The 21,920-nt window shown below is 51.5% G+C and overlaps 1 protein-coding gene across 3 annotated transcripts in view; it reads right to left on the minus strand.

The window, feature by feature from the left end:
* Nucleotides 1-3,967: 3,967 nt before the first annotated feature.
* The window catches only part of Stk40 (serine/threonine kinase 40), a 46,412-nt gene continuing 28,459 nt past the window's right edge, over nucleotides 3,968-21,920 (minus strand). For all 3 annotated transcript variants that reach the window (XM_070008862.1, XM_070008861.1, XM_070008863.1), the window contains exons 5-11: nucleotides 18,404-18,631; nucleotides 17,677-17,729; nucleotides 10,729-10,844; nucleotides 8,406-8,550; nucleotides 8,176-8,295; nucleotides 7,704-7,788; nucleotides 3,968-6,185 (exon numbers count right to left, since the gene is read on the minus strand). In XM_070008862.1, coding sequence (XP_069864963.1) covers nucleotides 5,967-6,185; nucleotides 7,704-7,788; nucleotides 8,176-8,295; nucleotides 8,406-8,550; nucleotides 10,729-10,844; nucleotides 17,677-17,729; nucleotides 18,404-18,631 — 966 coding nt within the window. In that variant the 3' untranslated portion in view covers nucleotides 3,968-5,966. The remainder of the gene's footprint in view (nucleotides 6,186-7,703; nucleotides 7,789-8,175; nucleotides 8,296-8,405; nucleotides 8,551-10,728; nucleotides 10,845-17,676; nucleotides 17,730-18,403; nucleotides 18,632-21,920) is intronic.

A 21,920-nucleotide genomic window follows, 5' to 3' on the forward strand; every position in this document is an offset into this window, starting at 1 on the left:
CGCTGTAGTTCAAGTGGTAGAGCGCTTGCCTTGAGCTGAAGAGCTGAGGGACAGCGCCCAGGCCCAGATTTCAAGCCCCACGACCCACAAAAAAAAAAAAAAAAAAAAAAAAAAGCTGGAAGTGGCACTGAGACCCAAGTACTAGAGCACTAGCCTTGAGCAAAAGCAGCTCAGGGACAGTGCCCAGGCCCTGAATTCAAGCCCCTAGGACCAGCACACACACACACACACACACACACACACACACACACACCACACACACACACACACACACACACACACACACCACACACACACATCTCATGGGTTTTTCCTTCCCTGGATGACTTCAAACTGCAGTCCTCAGATCTCAGCCTCTTGAGTACTAAGGATTACAGGCATGAGCCCCCGACACCCAACTATAGTTGTAAAATTTCTAATAGCCACATAGAAACAGGCACAATTTTTTTTTTATTTTTTGCCAAGCATTCAACAAATCTCCAACCTCTGGTGCTCTCACAGGCTCTCTCCCTGTTTCTTTAAGGCATGTGTGTGACTGCTAATTACTCAACATGTGTTGTGAACTCTGTTGATGATTGATGTATTTAATGTCTCCATCCACATGCATATCGCCGTGTGCTATAGCAGTACTGGCATGGACTGCTGTGTATCAGTTTGGGTCTGTGTTCATCTGTGTGTGTGTGTGCAGTGTGAGGTTTGGGATATTTTCTGTCAAGCAGTTTTCATGCACCTGTGCCATGCGGATCTCTCTCACTGCCTGTAGGCAAAGGTGTGTCTGTGTATAGATTGGGTGTAAGAGATGTGTTTGGAAAAGGTTGTAACTCAGCTCCAGGCAAGCAGGTGAACGTGCAGAAATAAGATGACAAGGTAGTCACTGGTTCCTCCAGAGAGAGATACAGAGTTCCCAGAGTGCTGCCTTCCCCCGGGATGAGTGGGATGAGTGTAGCCAACCAACCACAGTGGCTTTGTTGTCCTTGAGGACTTAAAGCAGCAGCAGGTGGGAAGCCTCAAGCCTTTGCATCCTCCACAGGGCTCGCTGCCCTTCATGGCCACCTACTTGTATGCTTTGCTGCCTGTCTCATCTCACTGCTCATCCTGTCTGTGTCTACTTCCATCTTGTGGCTGAGATCTCTGCATGTTCGTCACTTGCTCATCTGGCTGGTATCCCACTGTCCACCTGCTCATCTCCCTCCCTGCCTGCCTGCCTTCTTCACAGTCTCACCTCTGTCCTGCCTGCCTGTGAGACCAGCCTGTGTTGCCTTTGGAAAGCACAGAGCACTCCTAAGAGGAAACAAGAAAGATGGGTCTTGATAGAAGAGGGTCCGAGAAGTCCAGACCACTGCAGACTCTGCCTGGCATGTTTAGAGACCAGTGCCAAGTTCCAACAGCATGTTCCCTCCCGCCATGGCTATGCTGAGAGTCACTGAGGCCTCCCATTCCACAGGGGTAAGTCTTGGATAGAGGAAAAGTCTAGTACCCAGAATAGCTGCTGGGAAGAGGTACTGGGGAAGGTTGCTCCATGGGTATTAGTAAAGGATCTAGTGGGTCCTCCTGGTACTCTACCGTTTGGAGCATGACTCCCGCTTGACAGTTCCCGCTCAGGGTTCTCCATCCCATCACCCCCAAAGCTGCCTTTCCACTGTGCTTCCTGTTGCTCCTGTCTGCACTGGAAGCAAAACATGCCGCTAACATACTAACCTTCACCTTTAGTTAAAAATGTTTCTTTGTCCTGTGACATAAAAAGTAGTGATGTAGCCGGGCGCTGGTGGCTCACGCCTGTAATCCTAGCTACTCAGGAGGCTGAGATCTGAGGATCGCGGTTCAAAGCCAGCCCGGGCAGGAGAGACCGTGAGACTCCTATCTCCAATAAACCACCAGAAAACCGGAAGTGGTGCTGTAGCTCAAGTGGTAGAGCGCTCGCCTTGAGCTGAAGAGCTGAGGGACAGCGCCCAGGCCCAGAGTTCAAGCCCCACGGCCGACAAAAAAAAAAAAAAAAAGTAGTGATGTATATTTGGGGTGATCCATTGCTGTGTGAGCAGGCCAGCCCTGGAAACACTGGTGGGTGGGATGAACTCGGTAAATTTCTGAACAAAGGAAGGGACAAATTTCCTCCACTTACGTTAGGGGCATGGCTCAAGTGACTAAGAACATCTAGATGTTCTTAGCACACAGGGGCCCTGGGTTCAATCTCCAGCATGGGGGAGATTTTCTCCACACAGTTGATTCCCAAAAGATGCAGTGTAGACCACAGAGCCAGTTCTCTCTGGTAACAAGTACATTTTCCACTTATCAGTGTGCAGATGTAAAATCTGCTTGCCTTCTGGGTTGCCTGGGGTCCCTTGCTTTCATCCCTGAATGCTAGCAGGGACCAGTGTACCCGCCCCCCCCCCCCCAGCCCTACAGTGGACACTGCAGAAGAGAATTCTGTCATTATTCTTGAGGCCTAACATGTGAGTAGCGAATAGAATATAAGTGTCAGGCTGTGATCAGTACAACAAATACTAAGTGTAAGGGACTCCAATCCAGGGAACCATGCAACTATCTGGAGAAAGAACCTTCCAGAAAGAGTAGCTAGTGGCAGAAGTGTGCTGATTTGCTTGTGGTAGAACAGAGTACAGGTCAGGGAGGGGCTGAGGAGTTAAGGGTCAGGAATGTGAGAGTTGTAGGCAGGAGGGACCATGAATCTGATGTTAGCAGGCTCATTCAGGCTGCACATGGCTCCTGGCTTAAGGCAAAGGAGACCAAGGAGTCCAGAGTGAAGATCTGGTGGCTGCTGTCACAAGTGGTCAGATTCAAGACAGAACTGGAGGTGGCAGGGAAGCAGACACAAGGCTGATTTGGTTTCAGAGCCTGGATACCTCAGCCACCAGGACTCTACATCCTCACTACCTTTCCCACTGGAGAACTCTGTGCTGCTCCTGGAGTCCAAAAGGGATGGGGACGTCTCAGCTCTTACCTGCTGTGACAGCTCAGGCACACAGATGGCTGTTGATCATAATTACACACCTTCCGCTGCTTTTTTCTGGTACCTTCCCTCTCTTTCCTTTAATTCCAGGGTTCCCAGTAAAAACTTAGGATGAGTGGTGTCAGTGCAGATCAATAAACCAGGGATTTCTGAGTGCCAGGCTATTTCGAAGGGCTGACCCTAAAGCCAGTGAAATGGTCCCTGCCACCTGGAACATGCTGTATGCCCCTGTCTGGAGAGACAGCTGCACACTGAGCAGTGGCTGGCTGGGTGGAGGGATGAGGTGAGGCTGTGAGTGGAGGCCTGATGCAGGGCGGCCGCTGGCAGGAATGGATTGGGGGAAAAGGTACCTTCTGGCAGTCTATTCAGGGCAGACAAGGTATGTGCCAGATGTAGTATCTGGACCACTGGGCTGCTGTGGGGTTCTCGGGTGAAGGTAAGGCCCAGGGGTCCAGGGCTGGGGGCCTGCAAAGAATTGAGGCTCTCTTACAGGGGAGGAGAGCCACACCCTCTTTCATCTGCTTACCTGCAAAGGGGCTTTTGCCAGCTGGAGTTTTGACCTTCCCACTCCCCACTATTGGGCACAAGGGGGAGGGGAAGGGACAGCTTGCTTGCCTCTCGCTTCGCAGCTAGGGAAGCACAATCTGCAGTCTAAATTTAGGCAACAGAAGGAAGGAAGGAAGGAAGGCACCCCTGGACTTCCCATGGAGGGGGAGGCAGTACAGGAAATAGCCTGGCTTGGCCTTTCCTCACCCCAGCTCCTTGGCCGGCCTAAGGGCAGAGCAGCCCTTTGTTAGGATCCACATACACACAGGGCTTTGCTCTCTCTAGCTACCATGGTTGTGGGCTCCTGCTGCTGACTGGACCCCCTCCTGATTCAGGACAGTGCTGCCTGGAGGCAGGAACATCTGGTGGCTGCCCTACCAGAGTGGGAGAGGATGGCTGGGCTGGAGCCGGAGATGGCGGCACCTCAGCAGAGCAAGAACCGCAGACACTGTGGGCCATGGTGGCTCCAGATCAGGAAGTTTTATTGCTGACATGCAGGAAGAGTCCCCATGTAGTACAAAAATACGTCTTTATACAAACTTTTTGTGACTTTTTCCGTTTTGTTTTGTTTCTTTACAACAGGACTTCTCTCAGTGTGTGACACCAGTGAGGGCAGACCCGACCTCCTCTCCTCTCCTTCACCAAAACGCCGCCAGAGCCAGGGCTGGCTGACAGGGCTCTGCAGACCTGAGGATATTGCTTTGAAAAGGAGGAGAGAGACCGCAAGTGGAACGCAGGCCCAAGGGGCCCCACGGACTGTTGGCGGGGCTCTGTCCAGGTGGCCCTAGCTAGCCCTGAGGGCAGTCTCAGGGCCGGGAGTCCACGCTGACTGCATTTCTGCTCCCTTAGGAGACTTTTATCAAATAAATACAGAAAAGAGGCCTCCCCACCCCTGGCTCTCGAGAGGCTGGACAGCTGGGCTAGAGGCAGAGCCAGGTGCTCAGGGAGGAAGTGCTGGGCTCAGGAGGGCTCCCACAGACCCACTGAGGCAGAGGCACCAGGCGCCCAAGTGCTGGATTGGGGGCAGGGGAGGAGGGGCGTGGGCAGCCCTGCTACTGCTGGCAAGAGGTGGCCCCATTTTTTCCAGATGGGGAAACTGAGGCACAAGGAAGTTTGGGAACTTGCCCAAGGTCACTCACAGTGAGTCAGCTTTTTGGGGGGGGTAAAAGGAGGCAGCCCACACTCTAGAAAGTCACCTCCCTGCTGGGAAGCAAGAATAGGCAGGAAGGGCCTGGGCTACCTGGAGGGGATATCTGGCCTCTCTAAGGATGCACGGGGAGGAGAGGCCTCTGGACGTGGGTCTTTGCTTGGCACTGGGCAGGGCCGAGTCCAGTGAGGGGGAAGGAGAGGTGGTCATTCTGGTGAGAACAGCAGTTCTGGCAAGACGGGCATCCACTTCAAAATCTTGGCTCAAAAGGGCAGCAGGGCTGTTCTCAAACCAGGCAGGGCAGGTCCCCGATCGCTACAATCGTCCCCTCAAGTCTCTGACCTCCATGAAGGCCCCTGGCTAGGGTGTGCCAAAGGAGACACAACATCTGCTCTGAGGCGAGGGCAGGAGGGGAGATGCCCCATGGTGGGTCCTCTGCACACAGGGGTGGGAAAGCGAAGCAGCCAGACCCAGAGCATCGCCGCCCAGTCCGCCCCTGCTCCCTTCACATCGTGCCTGCTGTGTGGGTACCATGGGTACCTGGGTACCACATGAAAGATGGAGAAGGAAGCAGGGCTTCCGTGGGCAGCACCTCAGAGAAGCTACTGAGTGAGACAGAGAAAGAATGAAATCTAGAAAGGCCTCCCATCACTGGAAACAGAGGGCCGGGCAGGCTGGGCCAGCAAAGGGGCTCCTCTGTGCCTGGGGGTGAGGAGGGAGCCCACATGGACCCCTGCTGTCCACGTGGGGACGGGGGGAGCCCCAGGCTGAGCCACCTAGAGATGGGAGAGAAGTTGATTTCAGTAAAAAAATAAATATATTTGAATTGGGCATACGATGAGGTGGAGGTGTTCTGCAGCTGGGGGGAGGGAGGGTCTGGAGGGCATTCATTTGGGAAGCCAGCAGCGAGCTGCTCTTTGAGCTTATTTGGACTGTGGGGGACAGTGCCCCGGGGCCAGGCCTGGGTGGGTGGCTGGCTCCCTCCTCCTCCTGTCACTTAGTCCAGAGACAGCTCAGTTAAAGAGACAGAGGTAGATTAAAATGTCATGATTAAAAGCAGATTAGTTATCTAGGCTTCTCAGATTAAAAAAACAACAAAAAAACCAAACAATCAAGCAATCATTCCAAAAGGTAGCTTTGTGGTGCCTCTGCTGACTCACGTGACCTGGGCTGTCCCTGCCCTGCCCTGCCCCATGGCAGCCTGGGAGAGTCCAGCACTTTGGGCCCAGCCCTGACAGCCAGGCTTGGGGCTGGGACTGGGCACCTGGAGAGGTGATACCGGGGCAGGTGCCCTGGCAGAGGCTGCCGCTATTTCCGCAGGTAGCGTTGTGCCAGGATGGCTGTGTCCAAGGAGGTCATGGGCTGTGCGTCGTGGCCCAGCCGTCGCACCGGTGGCACGCTGCCGAACTGCCGCTTGGGCACCCAGCTCCGGGCCTCGTGGATGGAGCTCTTCTCCTCAGCCAGCAGCAGCTGCTGCCGCATGTAGTTCTCAAACTCGTACTGGGAGCACTCCTCCGTCACTTTTGCCTGTGAGGCCAAGGATGGAGATGAAGACAACGGCAGAGATTGAGGGAAGCCTGGCTCTGAGCCCAGCCTTCCTAGGTACCACACTTAGGGATCCATCTGGTCAGGTACTGAGTGGGTCCATGAAGGCTTCCTCCAGCCAACTGGCCCTCACCTTGCTGGCTGAAGCACAGACCCAGGAGCAGGGCCAGGGACCATAGTATCTGGGAAACCTCATTTCTTTATCTCAGTCCTACCCACAAGCCCCTGATGAGCCCCCTAGCCCACAGGTAGATGGTAATAGAATCAGCAGTGGTAAGTCTATACTAGTTAGGAGTCAGGGTTCAGTTCTTCTTCCAAGCTGTGCAACTTTGGGGAAGTCATTTTGCCTCTCTGAACCTTAGTTTTCCTCATTTATAAATTGAAGAAAAGAATGCAGGTCTGTGGAAATGGTTTTAAGAAGTGGGGACTGGGTTAGAAAAGTGATAAAGGAGGATCAGGATAAAGTTGATCAGAATACATTGTATGTATGTGTGGGAATGTCACAATGAACCCCGCCTCCCTACAACTAATGTATGCTAATTAAAAAAAAAAAAGATAGCTGGGCATCGGTGGCTCATGCCTATAATACTAGCTATTCAAGAGGCACAGATCTGAGGACTGTGGGTTTGAAGCCAGCCTGGACAGCAAAGTCTGGGGGTCTCTTATCTCCAATTAACCACCAAAAAACTGGAAGTAGAGCTGTTGGCTGAAGGGGTATAGTGTCAGCCTTGAGTGAAAATGTTCAAAGACAGTATCCAAGCCCTGAGTTCAAGCCCCAGGACTGACATATAAACACATGGAGAAAGAACACAGGCATACAAGCTGTAGGGAGGACTGATGCTCCATATTCTGCAAGTGCCAATAATTACTATTTTAGCAGCTCAGCAGCCTGGGAAGGGTAGAAGTTGGGGTGGAACTGGAGCTCTTTCTTTGCAAGGTCTGGGAGGCTCTGCTGTGGTTCCAGATACTGCTTCTCCTATTGTTTGCTTTAAAGCTTCCAAGAGGGGCCAGGAGTGAGGGTCCTTACACATCAGGCTGGCAGCCTCCAGGGGGCGCCCTAAAACTACCTGCCAGCTGCTGCCTAGCACTCAGGTCTTTGGCCCCTACCCCGCCCTCCCACCCCCCCATACCAATCAGGCTCAGCACTTTCTCCAGTGCACTGATTGGAGAGAAAACAGGGATAAATGAATCATCTAAAAAACGAGAAAGCAGGAGGAGTGAGAGGACATAGTGAGTCAGAAGGTCAGAGAAAAGTGACTTTGGCAGGAGGAGGGAGCTGAGAGAGCCACACAAAGCGTCTTCAGCAGAGGGCCTCACAGGAGCTGGCCCCTGCTCAGCTCAGGCACGGCAGCTCTGGCTGGGCTGGATGCAAGGCAGGATGCAGGCAGCTTCCACTCTTCCTCAGGGATAAGGGAGAAAGCCTTAGGAGGTCCTGTGTCATCAGGGAGCTGGCCTGCCTGTTCCCGTCCTGCCTCCCCTCCCCCGGCCCCACCCTCTTACCTCCTGGGAGCTGTCTGCATTGCTCATTTGGTCATCGATGTCAGGAACTACTTGCAAAGGTCCACTCAGAGATGACAGGGACTGCCTGCAGGGTAGGTAGACAGGTCAGCCCAAAGAAGCCAGGGTCCCATCACTCCAGACTTAGCAGGAGTCAGGGAGCCCTGGCTTAGGTCTAGACATTCATCTTCTGCCTAACATGACTGACTCCTGTCAGCCTCTGACTTATCCAATTCAGGGAGAACTTCTTTTTCTTGGGGACTTTGTGGAGAACTGGGTGAGGAAATTCTACCCTGCAGTTGGCAGGGAGGGACACGTGGGAAACACTCATCCTGCTCTCTGCCTGCTCCCTCCCAGTCCTGCCCTGGGAAACCTGGACATCTGACTCTCACTGTCTGACTGTAGTTGTGCATAAGATGGCAGGCATCTGCTTTCCCAGCCTCGTCGAGTCCATGGCCCAGGGCTAGCCACTTACCAAGATGCAATGATGGCACTGAGAGCCTCCAGGACATCAGCGGCAGCCAGGCGTTGCTGGGGATCGAGAACTAGTAGTTTCCGGATGAGACACACGGTGTTCTCAGAGACACGCCCATCCCTGCCAGGGAGAAGAGGAGGGTGAAAGCTGGGCAGGAGGGCCTGAGACCGGCTCCCCCGGACTCTGGGGCCTCCTCATGCTGTCCCCTCACCAAGAATTCAGAGACTCACTCAGGGATGGTGTACTCAGCAGCCTTGATCTTGCGGAAGAGCTCCTGTGGGATGCTGTCGTAGAAAGGGAACTGGCCATAGAGCATGGTGAAGAGTACCACACCAAGAGCCCACATGTCACTCGGCTTGCCCCTGTATGGGCGGCCTAGGGACAGAGGAGGCACATGCTCAGAGGAAGGAGTTGCCCTGGGAAGCCTCTGCTGTGGGCCCCCTGCCTCAGCTGGGTAGCGTGTCCGCCTCTCACCTCACCCTAGGTCCTCTTGGCTCCCTTCCTTCTCGGTATCATTCCCTATTTCCCAGGAGAGCCAGCTCCCTGGGATGGCTCACTAGGATGGAAGGTGACTGGCTGTGTACAGCCTGTCTACTAGCCCTGCTCTGCACACTGGCCAGCCTGCCTCTCCAAAATGCAAGTCCTGGCAAGGGGAGGAGCCTGGGTCCTAGTCCTTGCCCCCAGCACGCAAGCTTACATTTGTGAAACCAGCCGATAAACTGGCTGTGGAGAAGGCAGTCACTCCCATCCCTGGCCCCGGCCCCATCCCTCTCCCTTCTTCCATGCTTCCTTCACAACACTTATCACCTGCTGGAGCCCCTTTTCGTCTGCTGCTCTCTAGCAGCTGGCCACAAGGCAAGTTTTCTGACTGCGGAGCCCCAGGCTCATGGAGAACTCAGACATTTTTTGCTAACTTCTCTGTGCTACAGTTTATCTGTGCTGTACACTATGAATGTTCCTACCCAAACCCACTGAAATTTCACCCCCATGAGAATGGTCAGTAAGCCTAATCCTAGTTCTGTTACAAACTTGTCTGGCTCAGGCTTTGTTCTTGTATGACCTCCTCTCCATGTGATGCTATATGTGACCTCGAAGGGTTTCCAACAGCAAAGAATGAGGGAGATTTCGCCAGATGTGGCCCCTTGACCTGAGGTTCAGCCTCTAGAAGTGTGAGCTGAGTAAACCTTTATTCTTCCTCTGTCCTACAGTGTCTCAGTCCATTTCCTGTTGTAACTGAATGCTAGAGACTGGGTGTTTTGTAAGAATTAAGGTTTAAGCCACGTGCTGATTGATGGCTCATGCCTATAATCCTAGTTGTTAAGGAGTCTGAGATCTGATAATCATGGTTTGGAGCCAGCCCAGGCAGGAAAAATCCTTAAGACTTTTATCTCCAATTAACCAGAAAAAAAAAGCCAGAAGAGGAGCTGTGGCTTAAATGGTAGAGTGCAAGCTTTGAACAAAAAAGCTCAGGGACAGGACCCAGGCCCTCAGTTCAAGCCCTAGGACCAGCACAACAACAAATCGCCTCAAAAACTGAACTTTTTATTTATTTATTTATTTATTTATTTATTTATTTATTTATTTATTTATTTATTTATTTATTTATTTATTTATTGCCAGTCCTGGGGCTTGAATTGAGGGCCTGGGTACTATCCCTGAGCTTCTTTTGGTCAAGGCTAGCACTCTACCACTTGAGAGCCACAGTGCCACTTCTGGCTTTTTCTGTTTATTTGGTACTGAAGAATTGAATCCAAGGCTTCATGCATGCTAGGCAAGCACTCTACCACTAAACCACATTCCCAGCCCGTAATTCCTAGTTTTTAAGACTATAGATCAGGGCTGGGAAGGTAGCCTAGTGGTAGAGCGTTCACCTAGCATGCATGAAGCCCTGGGTTTGATTCCTCAGTACCACATACACAGAAAAAGCCGGAAGTGGCGCTGTGGCTCAAGTGTTAAGAGTGTTAGCCTTGAGCTAAAGGAGCTCAGGGACAAAGCCCAGGCCCTGAGTTCAAGTCCCAGGACTGACAAAATAAATACCTATTAAAAAAAAAAAAAGAATACAGATCAAATGTTATTTCCTGGGAAAATCCTACACTAACTTTTTTGGGGGGGGTCTGTTTGTGGGGCCTGAACTCTGGGCCTGGGCACTGTTCCTCAGCTCTTCAGCTCAAGGCTAGCGCTCTACCACTTGAGCCACAGTGCCACTTCCAGCTTTTTTTTTCTTTTTTGCTTATGTGGTGCTGAGGAATCGAACCCAGGGCCTCTGGCATGCAAGGCAAGCACTCTACCACTGAGCCACCTTCCCAGCCCCCTACTCTAACTTTCTATGCCTTCTTAGAAATCCCATCCCTTCTCGTACTAGCTCTAACTTCATGCATTATTTGACCAGAATATCTTCCTCCTCCACTAGACCAAAGCCTTTGCCTAATGGTACTTGTTAGGCCACTGTGAAGTCCTGGCACCTAGCCCAGGGGCTGCGCACACATCCCATGTAGTGAAGGAATGCACTACTGGCAGATCCTGGCTGTGTGAAGGCTGGTAGTCCACACATACCACTGAGCACATCAGGGCTAATGTAGGCTGGGCTCCCCCTCTGGTCCTTCAGCAGGTCTCCTTCGCTCACAAGATGCTTCCCAAGGCAGAAGTTGGTGATGGTTATTCGATGGGTCCTAGGAAGGGAGGCAGAGATTAAATTGAGTTGGCTGTCCACAGCTGGGAACATCAGGTGAGAGCCAGGTACCCTGCTGGGCCAGCCCCTATCTTGAACAAACACAGCTGGGCAATCTTACCCCACCCACAGAGCAGAGGAATGTGGTCAATATCCTCTTCTGGCTGCCTGCTGAGCATCCAACAGAGCATCTAGCTCCTTTCATTCCAATTTGTGCTGCAGGGCCTTCCCCTGAACCTGCTGTTCTGGCTGAGTCTCAGGTGCAGCTCAGAGCAGAACATGATATTCTAGACTGGGAGTGATGGAGAAATATGACCTAACTCCCTCACTCACACATGTTAGAGAGTAAGTTCAGCAGAAGTGAGTGACCCTAGCCCTCCTCCTGCTATAAGGAGGCCTCCCTGCAGACCGAGCCCACTACCTCCTCCCCAAGCTCCACAGCCGTGCAGAGGAGGAGATTGAGTGCAGCCACTCTACTCTGGTGGAGTATGGAAGCTAGTGCCATACTTCATTCTCCACTACTGATGGCACAGCCCATCCATTTGTGGGCTCCAAGGTCTCTCCAAGGGGCCCAGGCCCTGGTGTCCAATTAGGTCTGCATAGGAGCTGAGAAGAGCAAGCCTGAGTCATCCCAGCTATCAGTGGGGGATATCAGGAGTTATTACGGTGCACCCTAGAGCAACAGTACACCCTAACATAGTCTCTCTTTCTAAAACTCCAGTAGGAGGGAGATCCTGGCATTGGAAAAATGGGGGAATTTTTCTGGGCAATTTCAAGATAGTACTCTCTATGTATGTTAGAAGGCACAAGACCTTTGCAAACAGGAACAAACAGAATCTTGGCCTTCTTCCCACTCCATGGCAGGGAATGTGCACACTGGTCAGTTGCAGGGCAGCTGAGTAGCCATGAGCTCAACTGCTGGGGGACAGAGCACCAATGGCCCCCTCTGGGTTTAGAGCTAATGGTTCAAAGGACCCCAGGAGTCCTACAGCCAGAGCTGGGGTTTTTACTGAGAAGGGAAATTCACTCCAGAGAGGAAAGCACTGTGAGCTGGCGAGGTCACATGGATGGATGGCTCTGCCACCTTGGGCTTCCCCTGGCAAGGTTGGATTAGCAGATGTTTAACGTCTTCTCAGGAAAGTGCTGGGGTTTGGCCATGGGGCCTCGTGCATAGAAAGAATACACCTGCTTTGTCAGGCACAACACCACAAGCCTGGCCAAACAGATGCTGTGGACTATGGCAGGCCATGCTGCCCTCCTGTACCGACACCTGGAGGCTACACCCCCCAGTCAACATGAACGAGACCATGTGCTCAGCAGTGCTTGTCTATTCCTAATTTCTGGGATTTTTCTTTGATGCTCTTGAGTTTTGTTTTGTTTTGTGTTAGGGATGAACACAGCTAAGTGCTTATCCACTGCAGTTCATCCCCAACTCTATTCCCAACAATATTTGCCCCTTGCAGTATGGCCGGATACGGTGTGGCATCTTGGGATTCCTCATCTGAAGCAGTAGGGCCTGGCTGGGAGCTGCTAACACTGGAACTATGTGAAGTGAGGAATATGGTCCTCATAGGCAGAATAGAGAACCATTCAGTCAAGCCGGGCCCAGACTCAAGAGGACCCTTGGCATATCAGGGATACTCCTAAAGGTTTTGGGGGAACTGAACTTAAGACACACACAGAGCTAGCTTGAGTCCTGGTGGCATCTCTTTCCTCTTTTGCCAATTCTCCTTTTCATGCAAGAGGGAGTTGATTGTTTCCATTCACTCCTCACAACAGCCTGAGGGAGATTTTTCTCACCGCCCCATTCAGAAGGTATAACTATGTCACAGGAGTCACATGGCCAAAGCCGCATGCCTAGTGAGTGATGGAATAGGATCCAAGCTCAGATCCAGCCCTTGCTGGACCTCAGAGCAGACAATGCCCAGCCCCAACTCTTTCCTTTCATTCCATTCAGGCTGACTCATGCCTTGTCGTGTGCTTCATTCTGTCCTGACCTAGAAAACCAGATTCCCCCTCCCCAAGAGGCTGTGGGGCAGATAGCAATGGGCTCAGCCTTTCTAGGAAGCACACAGTGTGGGACACCATAGCTGGAGGTGCATGGGGTTATGCCATTAAGGAGACCTCTAAGGCAGCTGTGCTGGCCTGTGTCAGCCAGCAGACATGGCAGCTGGGGGAGGGAATCTGCACAAGGGACCTTAGGCCGTCTCTTTCTAGAATGAAGTCTCAGGTGGGGAGAGGGTATGGGGCCGAGGGTGGATTTCCCCAGCAGCTGTGTCTGAGTGACTGAGAGTCCTTCAGCTATCCAGGGGAATTCTGCTGGCCAAAGGGCTTGGGGCAAAACAGAGGCTGGTCTGTCTTCTGTGTTCTTAGTGGAGAAGTATGCTGCGGGTAACATAGGCGCCCTACAGAAAGCTGCCCCATGGCCTGTGGGGCAGTTAAGAGCCTGAGAATCAGGCAAAAGGTCTCAGAGCAAGGGTCACAGGCACAAGAAGCATGCTGCTCTAGTCTCCCCACCCCTCATGTCACTGCACTGGACATTGGCTTGCTCAGGCATCTGGTCTGGACAGGTCCTACAAAGCAGACCAGTCTTTCGTGCCCTGGCCATCTTAGGCACAAATGTGGTCTCCAAAGCTCATGACACTGAAAGGTGGACAGTTCAGAGGAAGGAACTCATTCGTAGGACCTAGTCCTGGGTTTTCTACATTTCTTGCCCTATGAATATTGGTAAAGTTCAATTTCTTCATCTGTGGGACAGGAAAAATACCAGTGCTTGACTTTCAGGACTGAGCTGGCTCTGCCAAGATAATAAGACGGCCCAGGGAGGGCGCACAGCCTTCGCCTGCACAAGTTGCCAATACCCTCTCTTCTGCTGCTGGCAGGCCTGGCAGAGGTTTCCAATGAGATCCCAGGAGAAGCACTGCCTCTGAAGTAGGTGACACCGGCTACGGAGCGCTGGTGCTGGGGAGGCTTAGCTCAACCGAGCCCTGCCGGCGGGACTTCCAACCCTCTGTGTGGTGGCTGCTCAGCTCGGGATCTGCCTAGAGTCTTCCATGGGAAGCAACAGGGTCAGCGCTGAGACCTCCTGAAGCTTGGCAAAGCTTCTCTGCCCTGCCACCACCGCCCACATCAGCCGGGCGGCACACGGCTCCCTGGGAGTTCCAGACCCCCCAGCTGGTTCTGAGGGGATGGTGAGGGCAGTGAGGGGTGGAGGGGCCTGTGCGTCAGCAGGGGCAGCTAAGTGAGTCACACTCCAGCTATGGCCTCTGGGCTACCACAGTGTTCTCCTTTTCTAGGAATTGGTATGCAACTTGCCTGCCTAAAAGGAAGGAGGAAAGAGAAAGAGCCCACAGTCAGCCTCACTTAACCCCAAAAGAGGACTTCAGATCTCAGTCCTGGCCTCTCACCCAACGCAAGGCCAACTGTTCTTGTCACTGGCTGCCTCACAGACATGTCACCCTGCCCCTTTCTTTTTTTTTTTTTTTTTTTTGGTCGGCCGTGGGGCTTGAACTCTGGGCCTGGGCACTGTCCCTCAGCTCTTCAGCTCAAGGCGAGCGCTCTACCACTTGAGCTACAGCGCCACTTCCGGTTTTCTGGTGGTTTTATTGGAGATAGGAGTCTCACGGACTCTCCTGCCCGGGCTGGCTTTGAACCGCGATCCTCAGATCTCAGCCTCCTGAGTAGCTAGGATTACAGGCGTGAGCCACCAGCGCCCGGCTCCTGCCCCTTTCTTAGGGGCACACAGCCCGTCTATCTGCCTGTCTCTGGCCGGCTCAGGAGTCTCTGGCAGGGTGGGTAGGAAGGAGCTGGAGCTCTTCCAGGTCAACCCGACTCTATGAGGGGAAGGTAAGGCTTTAGAGGGAGACATGGGGGTTGGAGGTATGGCTCAACTGGTGGAGCACCAGCCACTGCTGGGTATCAGGAACTGAGTTTAAATCCTGGTCTCAAGACAAAAAAAAGGGGGGGTGGTGGAGGAGAGACATGATGACATAATTGTCACATGGTGGGGGGGGGTGTCTTGGTTCCATATCCTCTTGCCATCTCCAGAGCTCCTGCCTTCATTTGTTTTTTTGGTGTGAGCCCGGCACTGACACTTTGCTCACTGGCGGACGCTCTTCCAACTGAGCCATGCCTTTAACCTGAACACCTGCCTTCAAATGAAAGGTGGCAGAACTTCTGTCTGCTATGAGACCCAGAAGAGCAGATCTTTTTTTTGTCAGTTGTGGCGCTTGAACTCTGGACCTGGGCACTGTCCCTCAGCTCTTCAGCTCAAGGCAAGAGCTCTACCTTGAGCCACAGCGCCACTTCTGGTTTTCTGAGTGGTTTATTGGAGTTAAGAGTCTCACACTTTCTTGACCCAGCTGGCTTTGAACTGTGATCCTCAGATCTCAGCCTCCTAAGTAGCTAGGATTACAGGCGTACACCACCAGCACTTGGCAGATCTTCACACTAAGGAAAGGCCTAGGAGAGGTACTGATGCTTTGGAATCTGAGCAGCGTGGCTTCAGCTACATTGGTGGGCTCTGAGGAACAACCTTCTGACTATACTCCAAGCAGAATCAAAAAGAGGCTCTGTATCCTGGTAGTTAGTAGGCAGGAGCCCTGACTGCATGTGTCCCTGACAACCCTTGGTATGTTCATGCAGAGTCCAAAAGAGCCTAGCCGGGTGCCGGTGGCTCACGCCTGTAATCCTAGCTACTCAGGAGGCTGAGATCTGAGGATCACAGTTCAAAGTCAGCCTGGGCAGGAAAGTCCGTGAGACTCTTATCTCCAATTAACCAGCAGAAAACTGGAAGTGGCGCTGTGGCTCAAGTGGTAGAGTGCTAACCTTGAGTTGAAGAGCTGAGGGACAGGGCCCAGGCCCAGAGTTCAAGTCCCACGACTGACCAAAAAAAAATTACTTTGTGTGTCTCTTGTTTTTCCCTCCTTCTTCTCCCTCCTCCTCATTTCTTCATCTCCTTCCTTCCTCCCCTCCATCCTCCTTCCATTCCCCCTTCTCCTTATTTTTGTCTTTTCGGGGGGGGGGGTCTGAATCTGTAGTCCATGCTGATTTGGAACCTGCTATATAGCCCAGGCTGATCTTAATCTCCCAATATTTCTGCCTTAGCCTCCCGAGTGCTGGGATCACAGATGTGCACAGCTACCAAGTCTCTCTCTAAGACAGTATCTCTCCACAACTCAGGGCTAAAGTGGCCAGTACTAACACTTATTCTCCCTTTGCATTCAGAGGAAGGTCTGGGGGAGCCCCTGGGCCTTCACCAGCAACAGGCTTCATTTCCTGAGGACAGTGAACACTTGGTCGCCCTTGCTCCTCTCTCCAGCCCACCTCAGCGCTAGAAGTTCTTAGGATGGGCTGATCCTGTGAGACAGTTTCACATCCACTTATCCAAGTCTCAGGCCAATTTTTCCAGGTGGGATCATCTCTTCCTCTACAGCATTGTGAGTGCAAAGAAGTGCTGGTACCTCAGTAGATAAATTCACTTAGCGAGTAAATAAGTGAACTCTCATGGTCTCTAGAACAAGAGGCAGTCCTGGGACATGAGCCAAGTCTGACCCCCATATCCTGCTTTTTCCTCTTCTCTAACTTACTCAGCCAGATGGGGTTCAAGCAGCCCTGGAATTTCCTGTTTTCTTCCCTCCTCCCTGCAAAGCATGACAGAGTAAAGTTCTCATCTCTTTACTGTTTCAGGCTAGCACATTTTACTTATCCTCTGTAGACTTGACTCAGCTGGCAGTCTGCTCCAAGTGCTGTTCTCAATGGGATACCTGTATTCTTGTCAGTACTGCATATGGCAAGCTCCATGGGAACAGGGGCTGCAGCCTAGAGATGAGTTCATAGTTCCAGAACTAGAGGAAGGTGATGGATGGTGAGGCCAGCTTGGCCACTGAAGTTCACAGCACTTTCCAGTGGTGTGATGGGCTCGAGTCCTCTGCCCCTGGCAGAGCTCCCTTTCCTTGGACCAGTGAGGCTTCAGATACTTTACAGGGACAGTGGGCTCAGGACACTCTCCTGGGCTAGTCTGATCACATCATGGAACAAATCACTACCAGACCACTTCTTTTTCTTTGGTTGGTCATGGGGCTTGAACTCTGGGCCTGAGCGCTGTCCCTGAGCTCTTCAGCTCAAGGCAAGGACTCTACCACTTGTGGCATAGTACCATGTTTCTGTTTTTCTGGTGGTTTATTGGAGACTTTCCTGCCCAGGCTGGCTTTGAACCGCAATCCTCAGAGCTCAGCCTCCTGAGTAGCTAGGATTACATGCACACTAGGCAAGCACTCTACCACTAAGCCACATTCCCAGCCCAGGTCAGTTCTTTCTAGGAAGACTACATTGCCAAAAGTAGCTGTCTAACCCAAGGCCATGTCCTCTGAGCTGGAGCTGGACCGCTGAAAGATCCCAGCTCTCACGTTTTCATGCTAAGGCCCTGCTATGTTATCCTTATAGTTCAGCTTCTCCCTCAGCCAAGTCGCCTCCTTCTCCCAGAGCACTGCCTAGTCAGTACCCCCAGCCCACATGATCTGTTCTCTGAGGAGCCCAACTGGCAGCCAAGGCTCCATCTTGCTCTCTTTAATCCTTTTGTCTATTGTTATAATCATTTAATGAACACCCACTATAGCCAGGGAGCCTACTAAAATTCCTTTCCATAGCCACTTTTATAGCTCTAAGTTCCCAGTCTCAGCAAGCACCATATTCCTATTAGGCAACAGACAGATCCTACCCAGTATCCTACCCCAAGCTCTGGATTTTGGGAGGCTGGGCTGCTTGGAGTCAGAATCTTCAAGGGGCTTCAATTTCCACCAATCCCAAACACAGAAGAAGAAACAGAATCTTACCTTTTATTGAGCACCATGTTCCCAAGCTTCAGGTCTCTGTGTACAATGTTTTTCTGAAAACCAATGGGCAGATGGTTTGCACCACAAGTGTGAGGTAAGGCAAGACCCAGTGTGGAAGCCATGGGCTCTCCAGATGTCTGGGAAGATAGAATACCCTAGGACACATCTCTTAGGACTCATTAAATGGGTGTCCGAAGTGATAAGATGGGCCCCACCTGAGTTCTTTCCTTACTTCCTTCTCCCCTCAGGACAGCAGCTAATGGGAGCCTCTTCTCCCTTTCCTCTCCCTCTTCTCTCTCCATGGACAACCCTCAGAAAGGAACCCATCATCATCCTGGGGCTACAGGTCAGAGATAAAATGTCCTGTTTCCTGTCACTAAGAAACCAGGCTCAAGCTTTCCAGTGCCTGACCTTGGATACCTGACACCTTAATTCTACAAGGCTGCAGTCACTGGGTAGGCATCTTGTAGCTGTCCTGGAGCTTCCCAGCTGGTGGGGAATTACTTCATGGACCTCTGCTGGGCTGCTCCATTGTCCCTCACTAGAAACCGCCTCAGAGGCCTACAGCACTGTGCTCACCTGGAGCACCTGTTGTTCAGCAGCTTTCCTCTGGACAGAGCTGCCTTTTGCTGAGCAGCATCAGGAAAGGTGGCTTTCTGTGGCAAGTGAGGCCCTGGTGGGAGCCAGGGAGCCACAGTGCTGGGAGGAGAGGGGGACAGGGCCTCACCTGGTGCAGGGCCTCCACCACCCGGACCACATCATAAAAGATGACCACGGTCTCCCGCTCGCTGAGCCTCTTCTCCTTGATGACATAGTGCTGTAGGTTGATCAGGTCGGCCGTCTTGTCACTGAAGTCATGAGCACAGAGGCAGTCCAAGACAAGGCAGATGCGTTTCTTCATCTTTTTAACCATTCGACTGGATTCTGTGTCCTCAACAACTTCACAGGTGCGGTCCTGGAGGCCAAGGGAACCAGGGCTTGGCTGTGACCTGGTAGGCCAAAGCCAAGGGTATAGGACTCTCCTCTGGAAATGGTTACTCAAACCAATGAGAGAACCTAAAGCAAGCCTGGAGGCCTGGGTAGCTGACAGAGCTCAGTACTGCTTAGCTTCCAAATGCCAAGTGCATCTCAGGTTAGTATCTCAGGTTAAGGTCTATGCTTTGATCATACTGCAAAAAAACTTGAGAAAAACAAAACAAAACAAAAAAAACGTGAGTGAGGATTTAAAGCCAACTGGCCCTTTTAGCCCACTGCAGGAGCAGCAAACTTGGAGATCTGGGGCAACCTCCCTCCATAGAGCTCTTAAGATTCCATGGGGCTGGGAAGGTGGCTCAGTGGTAGAGCGCTTGCCTTGCATGCATGAGGCCCTGGGTTCAATTCAAGCAGAAGAAAAAAAAAGCCGGAAGTGGCGCTGTGGCTCAAGTGGTAGAGTGCTAGCCTTGTGCTGAAGAGCTGAGGGACAGCGCCCAGGCCCAGAGTTCAGGCCCACGACCAGAACCCCCCCCCCAAAAAAAAAAAAAAAAAAAAAAAAGATTCCAGCTATTACCAATGTCATTCTCATCTATGTCAATGGTGGCAGTTACAAAGAGGTCAATTCCAGAAGGTCACACAGTGCTCTTTGTAAGACAGCAGCTTTCCACTGGGCCACAGTACTCCAGGGAAGTCACATAATTATGGCTAAGGGTATGGTTGTGGCCTAACATGCCTGGGTTTGTTTAGTTCCACTTCATCTCAACTGTGGGAGATGTGGCAGTTTGCTTACCCTTTCCAAGTCTCTGGTTCTTTTTTTCTTTTATTTCTTTTGCCAGTCTTGGGGAACTCAGGGCCCAGGCACTGTCCCTGAGCTGCTTTTGTGCAGGCCTAGCATTCTACCACTTAAGCCACAGCGCCACTTCTGGCTTTTTCTTTTTATGTGGTGCTGAGGAATTGCACCCAGGGCTTCATGCATGCTAGGCAAGCACTCTACCACTAAGCCACAATCTCAACCTCTGACTCTTTTTTGTTGTTGTTGTTGGTTTTGTGGGGCTTGAAGCTGAGCCTGGATACGGTCCCTGAGCTCTTTCACTCAAGGCTAGTGCTCTACCACTTTGAGCCACAGCTCCACTTCCACTTTTTGGTGAATAATTAGAGATAATAGTGTCATATACTTCAACTTGGGCTGGCTTCTCACCATGATCCTCACATCTCAGGCCTCTAAATAGCTAGGATTACAAGTGTGAGCCACCAGTGCCTGGCTTCTTGTTCTTATCTATAAAGGAGAGCTAGAGCTGGTACTGGTTTGAACCCAGGGCTTCATGCATGTAGACAGGTGTACTAGTATGGAGTCACACCTCCAGCCCTTTTTGGTACTATTTATTATTTTTCCATATTACTAGGGTTTAAAGTCAGGATTTCATGCTTGCTAAGCAGGGACTCTACCATTTGGAGCCACTTCACCAATTTATACTTAGTCATGGGGCTTGAACTCTGGGCCTGGGTGCTGTCTCTCAGCTCTTCAGCTGAAGGCTAATACTCTACCACTTGAGCTATAGCTCTGGTTTTCTGGTAGTTTGTTGGAGATAAGAGTCTCATGGACTTTGCTGCTTGGGCTGGCTTTGAACTGTGATCCTCAGATCTCAGCCTCCTGAGTAGCTAGGATTACAGGAGTGAGCCACCAGCACCCGGCTTTGTACTGGTTATTTTTGTGATAGGGTCTTATTTCCTATCTGAGTACATGCCTGGTTGAGATTTACCAATTTTAGGCTTTCTGCTATAGCTGGGAAAATTCTGCTTAGGTTGACTTGAACTTCAATCCTCTCTATCTCAACCTTCTATGACCTAGCTGGGATGACAGCAACAATTGGTTGAGAAGGGGTCTTGTGAATATACTCTGTTGGTGCTGGCCTCAAATCGTAGTCTTCCTGATCTCAGCTTCCCAAATAGCTAGGTATATAGGGATACATGTGAACTACTGGTGCCTTTGCCTTTTTTTTGGGTCCAGTCATGGGGCCTGAACTCTGGGCCTGGGCGCTGTCCCTCAGCTCTTCAGCTCAAGGCTAGTGCTCTACCACTTGAGTCACAGCGCCACTTCCAGCTTTTTTCTTTTTGCTTATGTGGTGCTGAGGAATCGAACCCAGGGCCTCAAGCATGCAAGGCAAGCACTCTACCACTGAGCCACCTTCCCAGCCCTTTTTTTTTTTTTAATGTGTGTGTTTTTCTTTTTCTTTTATTTTTTTTTTTTGGGGGGGTGGGGGGGTCCCAGTCCTGGGGCTTGAACTCAGAGCCTGGGAACTGTCCCTGAACTTTTTTTGCTCAAGACCAATGCTCTACCACTTGAACCACAGCTCCACTTCTGGCTTTTTTGGGGGGGTAGTTAATGGAGATAAGAACCTAACAGGCTTTCCTGTCTAGCCTGGCTTCGACCTGCATTCCTCAGATCTCAGCATCCTGAGTAGGGATTATTGGTTGAGCCACCAGTGCCCAGCTAGAAACACTTTTTTTTTTCTTTTTGTCAGTCATGGGGCTTGAACTCTGGGCCTGGGTGCTGTCCCTCAGCTTTTCAGCTCAAGGTTAGCGCTGTACCACTTGAGCCACAGCGCCACTTCCGCTTATATGGTGCTTTAGGAATCGAACCCAGGGCCTCATGCATGCAAGGCAAGCACTCTTACCACTGAGCCACCTTCCCAGCCCCTGGAAACACTTTTGATCACCTAGACTCTCTTGTTCAAAAGGATGTAAACCAAGGCCAAACACTTAAAGATGTCAAAGAGAAGATACTAATAAATCACAACTGCATTCAATTTGACTTCCTTCACGTTTAAGGGAAACATTAAATTTTTGGAGTTGCCTCTAATTGAAAACTAAGAATAAGATCTTGAGAGGGTGTGAATGTGGGTGTGGGAGGCATTTTCCATCTATTTCATGGCAGGAAATCCAGCTGACAGAAGCTCTTATTGCTTGAAACTGTGAGGAGTGTGTACCACATTGCATGGTGCTTTCCATGCTCACTCGTCTTGCAAACTGCCTGAGAGGCAGGGCCTGCTCTCATTCTCCCATTGTACACATTTCAGACTGATGACCTGAAATGACTTGCTTGAGGCCAAACAGCAGCTGCTCAAGGATATCTGATGTTCAAACTGAAATGCCTGGGCAGGCAAAAGGACTTCAGGACCAAAAACAACAGTGGTGATTGATCTACAGGTGGCCCAAGTCTTCCTCATTGCCCTCCCCCTCCACTCCAGCCTGGTCAATTCCTGACAATGAAA

Source organism: Dipodomys merriami, unplaced genomic scaffold (genome assembly GCF_024711535.1).
Source record: "Dipodomys merriami isolate MVZ:Mamm:240054 unplaced genomic scaffold, mDipMer1.0.p SCAF_71, whole genome shotgun sequence".
NCBI lineage: Eukaryota > Metazoa > Chordata > Mammalia > Rodentia > Heteromyidae > Dipodomys > Dipodomys merriami.